The sequence below is a fragment of the Elephantulus edwardii genome, unplaced genomic scaffold (assembly GCF_000299155.1).
Source record: "Elephantulus edwardii isolate Elephantulus edwardi_28Jun2011 unplaced genomic scaffold, EleEdw1.0 scaffold00042, whole genome shotgun sequence".
In the NCBI taxonomy this organism is placed as follows: Eukaryota; Metazoa; Chordata; class Mammalia; order Macroscelidea; family Macroscelididae; genus Elephantulus; species Elephantulus edwardii.
The window spans coordinates 17053091-17062673 of record NW_006399792.1 but is presented as its reverse complement, the minus strand read 5'-3'; the positions used below and the strand labels follow the sequence as shown (position 1 = coordinate 17062673).

Here is a 9583-nt window from a genome sequence, read left to right as displayed (position 1 = left end):
GAAGGCACATAACAACAACAACAACAACTTTCACCAAGCTCATATGACCTGTCCTTTAGACAACATAGTTCAAATTTTTAGCTTCAAGCACATTGTTCATTTTTCAGGTCTTTTTTTTTTTTTTATGAAAACCTATTTCCAGTTGAAATAAATATCTGTTCTAAATTCCTTAAGCATATTTTATTTTCCTGAATTTTTCAAAAAAATCTTCAGTATCAAAGTTCTATTTCAGAGAGGCTATCATAAAAAAATAATAATAGAGACTTGCCCTTTATTTCTTTTGACTAGGTATGATGTATGAATCTTACAGAATGCAGATTTCAGCTCAAAAGGGTTTTTAGAACCTTTTTTTAAGAAAAAGTGAGTTAGACCTATCTGCAGTGGAATTACTTACTTGTTAGGCTGTGGGTTCGGAGCAGGAGTGGCATCCACTTCCTAAACAAGATGCCTCTGGAAGCTCTTTGAACTTTGATCAATGTCAATAGTTGTAGAGGGGCTTCAAGCCTATTGTTCTTAGGCTTGCTATGAGTCATGCTCAACTAGAAGACAATCAACAACAACATCGTAAAAAATAATAGTGGAGACTTGCCATTTATCTCTTTTGAACTAGGTATGTTTGAATCTTACAGAATGCAGATTTCAGCTCAATAAGGTTTATTAGAACCTTTTTTTAAGAAAAAAAGTGAGTTAGACTTATCTCCATTGGAATTACTTGCTTTTAAGGCTGTGGGTCTGCCACCTTGAGAAGTATTGAAAGGCAGGCTAAATAAACCTTTTTCAAGATGGTCTGTTTGGTGAGTAGTTAGACTAATTGGCTTAAAACTCCCAGAGTTTATGATCCTGTGTGTACTTTGAAATCTTGAGAACAAAGGTGTTATATACATGAAAAGAAATATTCCCAGAAGTAACTGATATTATTATTTTTGTTGCTCTTGAAAGGAGACACTTTCACATATGAAGATATTGAAAAAAATGCTTTGCAGTATGTACATGATGGATCCTCAGCACAGGAAGACAGCATGGAAATCTCGGTCACAGATGGTCTCACCACAGCGACATTGGCAGTGAGAGTTAAGGTGTCTTTGCTGGAGGACCGAGCACCTCGCCTGGCTGCTGGCTCTTCTCTGAGTATCACTGCTGCCAGTAAAAGCTCAGTCACGATCACTAGATCACACCTCGCTTATGTTGTAAGTTCTTATGCTTGTTCTAATTCACTGAACCTTTTGATTGGGCTGACTGAAAAGCAGTGTGTTGGCTAAATATATGAGGTTATGGGTATATGACCATAGAATTAGCCTTCTTCCCAAATCCCCTAATGTTTTGGACAAGTTACTCTGTGTATTCTTCCTGCTCCCAGGGTCCCTGGGCAGACAAAGAATGAGCAAAACCAAGATGGAAACACAATATGCTGGGGTGGGCAATTCTTAGCAGGAAACACTGTCAATGTCAGAAATAACCTACGGCCCAATTTTTAAAATTCCATCTCTGATAATTCTAATGGGAATTTTAGGGAAAGACAATGTTAGAAGAAATAACCTTGTAGGTAACTAATGGTTAATGGTGTATCATGACCCAAACAGAGCAGGCTGACTTGTCACCAGTTTTTGTCTCAAGTGCAACATGAGACAGAATACTAACGCAGTCCTTTGACAAGACCCCTCTCAGATTTCTTAGACTTGATTCCTTCTCTATCCTATGCACCACTAGAAGCACCAGTGTGGTTAGAAAATAAAGATTAAGGTCAGGGACTCTGGGGTTTAATCCCTTTTTGGTACTAGCTTGAAATATGATCATTGGTATTTAAACATATTGCCTTTTAAAAATTGTCATTCTATCTCTGAAGACAAGAATAATAAGAACAGTTGATTTTATTTCCAATCATATATGTTATAACTAGATATATATATGTATGTATAGTTATATATACATATATATGTATACCATGTATACAAAATTTTATTATTATGTGCTATCCAGTCAACTGCAACTCATAGCAACCCTATGAGTAATGGATCTGAGCCTTACCCTATCCTGTGCCATCTTCATCATCTTCAATACACTTGAGTCCATTCCTATAGTCATTGTGCCAATCCATCTTGTTGAGGGTCTTCCTCTGTTGTTGTTTTGTGCTGTCAAATCACCTGCAACTTATAGCAACCCTATATCCAGCAGCTCTGAAGTCTGCCCTGTCCTGAGCCTGTCTCACTGACTCCCACATACCTACCCCCATTGCCCTAGTTACTGTAACAATCCATCTCATCTGGGGTCTTCCTCTCCTGCCCTGTCTTAAAATGAATAATAGTTATTTAAGTGCTCTTTGGAGGCAAAGATGGTGAAGCTTCATCTCTCAAACTTTGGACATGTTCTATGAGAGGTTATTCCTTGAAATGGGACATCATGCTTGGAAAGGTGGAGGATCAGTAAAATATGAAAAGATCTCCCAACAAGATGTATTGACACAGGGCCGGCTCAGTGTGTCAGAAAGGATGAGCACGTCACAGGATAAAATGGTTCAGGTCTGCTCGTAGGGTCCCTATGAGTCATACTCAACTGGACAACACCTAATAACAACAGTCATTATTTTAAGCATTACATTTTTTCATTACTATCCTTAAAATTACAACTAATGATTTTAAAATGCCATATAATTTTAAGGAATCTATTTTCAGAGCTGATTAGTTTGGCCTTAAAATCTAGTCCTGGATTGCAGCATGTAAGATAAAACCTTGGATTCAGAACAATTGCTTTTGCCGAGATTTTCTTCTCAAATTATCTGTTTTTAAGATAGAGGAAGCTACCTGCCACCTTGATTTTTCTCATGAGTATAATAGAGTTCTAGTACAAATTAGGTGGGGTTTTTTTTCATTAACAAGATTTTTTTAAAACCCTATTATAGTCTTTTGAATCTTATGAGAAACTCTTGAATTCATAAAACTGTGGGAATACAGATTTAATCAATAGATTACCAAGGTTTGAAAAATATGACAGGCCAAAACAGCCCTCCTGAAGCAGTTCCTGCCCATTAGCTGCGTATTCTAAGCTGCATATCAGAATACAAGCCCATTGGCAACTGAACATGTATTTTCAGAAATTGATTGAATATGAATGTGCCCACCAGAGCAGAAAGATTCCAAAAGAACAATTCTTGACTGCTAAAAGCATAGCACTCCTGTTAAAGACATAAGTCACTTATGGACTAACTTTCTTTGAGGAATTAAGATGTTTTTCACTTTGTGCCACAAGCAAATTTTCCCAAATAAGCAATTAATAAGTTTACAGTGACAAATCTAAGACAATTGGACAGACCCTCTAAAATCCTCCTCATAAATGAAGAGTACAAAGGGATAAGAGCAAGTGAGTCTGTTTTTAATTGGAACAGCATTACTTAGATATTGTTGGCTTTGTGTGCTGTTGAGTCGGAATCAATGTATAACTGACTCTCCAGTCTGCAGAGGCTGTAAATAACATGAGTGGAGATTGCCCATCTTTCTTCCTCAGGGCAACTGGTGGATTAGAACTATGTGCCCTAGAGTTGGCAACACAAGTGCTTGTCACTAGGCTTCCAGATTTGGGGAAAGACAAAAGGCAAAAATGGGATTCTGTGTTATTGGGTTTTCCAAGGATGGAATTCAAACCACACACAAAGAGCACAATGGATTAACAATTGAAGCACATCAGAGATGATGAATGTGACACAGGGGAAGACAAGGTTCAGATCTGTTGTTCATAAGGTCACTATGAGGTGTCATTAGCTTGATGACACCTAATGAAAACTTAGCAAAACAATGAAGAAACAGATAACCTACTATGAATATGAGCAGGATATGTAGCTGGGGATTTCATAGAAGAAGGACCTATATGGCCAATAAACGTGTAGAAATAATAACTTACATCTGTGATCCAGCCAAAATCAAAGCCATTGCCATCAAGTTGACTCTAACTCCTGGTAACTCAGTGTGCAGAGCTGTTCCACAGATTTCCTTGAATCTTTATGAAAGCAGTTTATCAGATCTTTCTCCTGACGGGCTGCTAGGTGAGTTCAAACTACAAATATTTAGGTTAGCAGCCAGTTACAGACAGCTTACCATATTAAAATTACATGTAGATTTCATGACCATTTAATTGACAGAAGTTAAAGAAGCTGATATTTTCAGATATGTAGAGGAAATACTGATACAAGACATTCTTTATATTGGTTGATGTAGTTGTTTTTAGGTGCCTGCAAGTCGATTGCGACTCATAGCAACCCTTTGTACAACAGCTCTGAACCCTTCTCCATCTTGAGCCAATTTCATTGTCTTTAACACACCTACCCCCACCACCCTCTTCACTGAGTCAATTCATCATCCAGGGTCTTTCTTTCTTGTGCTGTTCCTCCACCAATCCAAGCATGATTTCCCTTTCCAAATACTGGTTCCTCTTTGCAACATGCCCAAAGTATGTCAGACAGAGCTTCAGAAATTCTTGCCTCCAAGAAATAGCTTGATTTCACCTTCTACAGGATGAACCTGTTTGTTTTAGCAGGCCATTCAGTACTCTTCTCCAGTATCATGGCTCAAAGGCATCAATTCTTTTTCTATCATCCTTAGTCATTGTCCAGATTTCTGATGTATAGCAAGTAATAGTGAAGACCATTGCCTGGATCAGGTGCACCTTACCATCTAGACTGATATCATTGCTCTTCTGTACTGTAGAGAGGTCCCTGACACCAGATTTTCCCAAGGCAATTCATCTTTTTATTTCCTGGCTGCTGGTATCAAGAGTGTTGATGTGGAGCAAAGTGAGCTAAAGGTGTTAACAGTCTCTTCACCATCTATCATGATGCTGCCAATTGACCCAGTGGATTAGAATCTTTGTTTTCTTGATGTTGAATTTCAAACCATATTAAAGGCTGCAGACCTTGACCTTCTGCAGCAAATTATGTTGCAATTTGGGGTTATCCTGTGATGATAAACATTCATGTTATCTATGACCTAATCATCCCAGATATATATGTTGTTGTTGTTCTTGTTATGTGCCATTAGGTTGCCTGCGAGTCATAGTAACTAGATACAATCATACCTCTGATCCCCACCCTCTCCTGAGCCTGTCTCACTGTCTCTGACACACCTACCCCAGTTATCCCAGTTACTGTGTTAATCCATCTCATCTGAGGTCTTCCTCTCCTTCACTGTCCCTCCACCCTTCTGAGCATGATGCTCTTCTCCAAGAACTGGTCCCTTCTTACAACATGCCCAAAGTATTTCAGATGGAGTTTCAAAATCCTTGCCTCCAAGGAGCAGCTTGTTTTTACCCTCTCCAAGACAGGTCTGTTTGATCTCTTGGCAGTTTGTGGTATGTTCAATACTCTTCTTCAGTGCCAATAGTCAAAGGCATACATTCTTCTTCTGTCATCCTTAGTCATTTTCCAGTTCTCTGATGTATAGCAAGTAATTGCAAAGACCATGACCTGGATCAGGCACACCTTAGTATCTATACTGACATCATAGCTCTTTAGCACTTCAAAGAGGTCCCTGACAACAGATATCCCTAATCCAATTTGTCTTTTAATTTCCTGACTGCTGGTGCTAAGCATATTGATTGTGGAGCCTAACAAGCTGAAGTTGTTAACAACCTCAGTCTCTTCTCCATCTATAATTGTGCTGCCAGTTGGCCCAGTGGTGAGAATCTTTGTCTTCTTGATGTTGAGCTTTAATCCATGATGAAGACTGTAGTCTTTGACCTTCTACAGCAAATGATTCAGACCCTCCTCAGTTTTGACAAGCAAGGTTGTGTCATCTGCATAACACAGGTTGTTGATGAGTCTTACTAAATACTTAATCAGATCTATACTAAAAGACATACAAAGAAGTTCATAAAAATGTTTATTAGTAATACTCTTTGTAATCTCAAAAATATTAAAATATTTCAATACCAGTGGGAAAATAGGTAAATAACTTGTGGTATACTTACACTATAGACTATCAAAGAGCAGTTAAAATGAAACTAACTGTAGCTGCAGGCAGTGATGTAGCTGGAACTTAGTCATGTATTATTGAGTTTAAAAAAAACCCTCAAGAGTAGTTTAAAAAATAAGCTAAAATTAAGTAATATATTTAGTAATGTATCAAACTATATTTAGAACCCAAGGGAATAAAAAAGATTCAGGGTAATGGGAGTCCCAGAAATAGAATTAAAGAGGAAAACATAGGCAAGTGATTGGAATTATTTAAGTTCCAGCTATTTTGTTGACTGTTGGGCCCATGGTTTCACAAATAGAAAATGAATGGATGAATTAGTATAAAAGGGTAAGAGATCTTTCTGTGAAAATGTTCCTTGAGGACATTATTTATGTCATTGTTACATACCATAATTTTTTTTAATTATGACAGTATTTTCAAGGGGAAAAATTAGCTGATTGCCTATATTTTACAAAGCATCAGTCCTTGACATTTGTAGCTAAGTTATGACTTTCCTGAAATAAGCATTTTTTTTCCCACTGTGGAAATTAGTAACTATTCATTCTATTGATCAAGCACTAAGATCTCTGCCCTTTTGTCTTATCCTGTCTCAAAAGACAGTCCTTTAGAATTCAACTGTTTTACCCCCATCCCAGTGTCAGCCTCATTCTACAACAGTGGCACCATATAATATTTGTCCCTTTGTGACTGAGATATTTCACTCAACATAATGTCCTCCAGGTTCACCCATTTTGAATAATATTGCATGACTTCCTTGTTTTTCAATGCAGCAAAGAATAGTTTAAAATTAATATATTTTAGGGCATTGTGATTATCATAGGAGTCCAGAATGAGGGTTGCAGAGTGGAGTATACTTGGGGTGGGGGTGGGGATGTGCGGGGGAGGGGTGATTATGTACCAATGAAGGAGTTTTTCTTTTGCTTTTCAAGGAGAGGAGCAAACTGGGGGTGGGCCTGGGGGTAGGTGGGTGGGGAGAAAAGTGCAACAATGAATTCATGGAATTCTAAAATCTCTGTAGATGTTCATTGAAATTAATAATAAAAATTTAAAAAATGTAAAAGAAAAAAGAATTCAACTGTCTTTTTAAATTCTCTGTCAGTGGTACTCAGAGCAATATTAGGAAATAGATTGTTAGACACCTGCATCTTGTGTTTGACAACTCATATGGAGAAATAGAGAAACTTAAATTTAGGGTAAATTGTCTGAAGTTTAATAGCTTAAACAGATTTGAGTTTCCTTCCGGAGTAGTGCTGAGTGATATGAGGAAAAAAGGAAAATTCTGTGATCTTACTTTAAATGCTTGAAACTAGGAGTTCAGAAGGCTCCTGGGAAAATGAATAAGAACTGAAGAGAGCCTACTGTCTCCAGACTTTGAAGTATCCCATGCTCGCATTCATGACCCCAGCCCGCAACCATCAGTAGAACACAGCCATGAGAATATGTCTTTGAAAATATAATTGATGCACAACATTTCTTTTTATTGTTGTTTTGACAAAGTGGAAGCTGTCCCGTTTTCACAAATACCCTAAAAGATGAATGACTCAGGGAATTTTTCCAAAAAGATGTCTGCCTCCTAGATAGTTCCAGAAATATCCTTGAAGAAGATTATTCATTGAAACATACAAAATAATTATCTTTGCAGAAATTCAGAAAGCCCATTCTACTTCTCAATACAATGCATAATACGAAAGGGGAGTTGTCTCTGTTAAGATTGAGCACCGTAGGTATAATCCTGATAGAATAAATCCAAAGATTCCTTAAATTTTTTTTTTTGTTAAGCTACAATCCTATTATCCTGAATGTAACTTAAAGTGGGTCATTGCTAAACTAAGTAACTTTTGTTCTTTAATGCATATTATAGTTGAATTTTACCAGTATCCCAAAAGTAATGTATCCTTAACAACTCCAAAAGAAGCCCACATCAGTGTATATAGATACATGCTGTGTGTGTGTGTGTGTGTGTGTGTGTGTGTGTGTGTGTAACTGATAGATCAGACCATGTTTAATTCTTCACTCAGTGGCTGTAATGAAAGCAAAGGATCATACGACTCTCCTAATAATGACAGAATATATCTTTGTTCCATGCCCACTACCTCAAAGGTTTTTACCCTCCATTTTTCCTGAGCTTCTCTTAGAAGAGACTATCAAAGAGACCTTTTGAAAAGAGTAAACACTGGGGTTTACATGCAGTTTCAAATGGTGTTCCTTTAACTTAAAGGGAAAATGATTGTCCAGTTAGTGGAGAAGAAACAAATGTAATCTTGTTAACTACAGAACTATTTTTTCCTGCAAATGTGCATTCATGTCCTGCCTCATATTTGCCTGATTAGGATGATTCTTCCTCCGACTCAGAGATCTGGATTCGGTTAAACTCTCTGCCCATGTATGGAGCTCTCTTAAGAACCTCTGGACCCAAGGTGGAAGAACTTTCAGAGATTTCCAATTTCACAATGGAGGACATCAACAACAACAAGATTAGGTACCAACCAAGTAAACTAACAGTATGGCAGTGGTGGTTCAGTGGTAGGGTTCTTACCTTTCACGCTAAAGACTCGGGTTCTGTTCTTGGCCAGTGAACCTCTGCTAGGTAGTGGTCCAGTCTGTCACTGACCATGAGAAGGTACATGACTGGGCAGCACTGTGTTCTGTGAATGTGGTTTTGTCATGAGACAGGCTGGCCTTATAACAAGAATTAATCATAATAACTTTATAACAGATTTAAAAAAAAAATTGTCATGACAGGCGTCCAGAACAAAGGCTGCATTGTGGAGTGGACCTGGGGGGAGGGATTATAAAACAATGAAAGAATTTTTCTTTTACTTTTCAAAGAGAAGCGTGTACTAAGGGGGTAGAGGTGGGCAGAGAGAAGTGCAACAATGAATGAATGGAAATCCAAAGTCTCTGTAAATTTTCCTTAAAATTAATAATAAAAACATTTTCAAAAACTCGATAACCCATTAAAAATATTTTAAAATATTTAAGCAGTTTGTTGAAGCACCATTGGAAGAATATATTGCTTCTGGCCTCATTTTTAAACAAACATACCTTTATCTTAGCTGACTTGTCAATGTACTTCATTAATGTGACTCTTTTGTCCTTTATAGGTACTCAGCTGAGTTTGAACCACATGATCATCTGGTAACAGATAGCTTCCATTTCTCTGTATTTGACAAGGACCACAACCATTTAGATAATCAGATATTTACCATCAGTATCGTTCCTGCTAAGAATCCACCTCCTTTCATTGCCTTTGCGGACCTTATCACGGTAAATGATTATCACGTCTGTATATAGTGCTGTAGATCTCTGGAATCTTTGTAGTGTAAATAACAGCTCTTCTGAGTGGTCTGACTGCCATGGTCTTCCATAAAATTACCTACACAGTCATATAAGAGGAGCATAGCCTTCATTCGTTGAGTTTGGGGCTTGAGTGTGTTGTGTTTTTTTTTTTTAAAGTACAAACACAATTATATGCACAAGGTCAAATCGTTATCTTCTTGCTATATAGTCAACAGATTTTATAAGCCAGACACTATAGTTAGCATCAAGGGTAAAAATCAGAAAGGCAGTATGTCTTTTAGGAGTTTACAGTCTAATACTGAAAGCAGCTAAAAACATAAGGA

General features: G+C 37.5%; 1 protein-coding gene across 1 annotated transcript in view; it reads left to right on the top strand.

The window, feature by feature from the left end:
* The window catches only part of FRAS1 (Fraser syndrome 1), a 470336-nt gene that overhangs the window by 306775 nt on the left and 153978 nt on the right, over window positions 1-9583 (top strand). Inside the window, exons 36-38 of the mRNA XM_006885294.1 lie at window positions 940-1187; window positions 8291-8439; window positions 9065-9227. Coding sequence (XP_006885356.1) covers window positions 940-1187; window positions 8291-8439; window positions 9065-9227 — 560 coding nt within the window. The remainder of the gene's footprint in view (window positions 1-939; window positions 1188-8290; window positions 8440-9064; window positions 9228-9583) is intronic.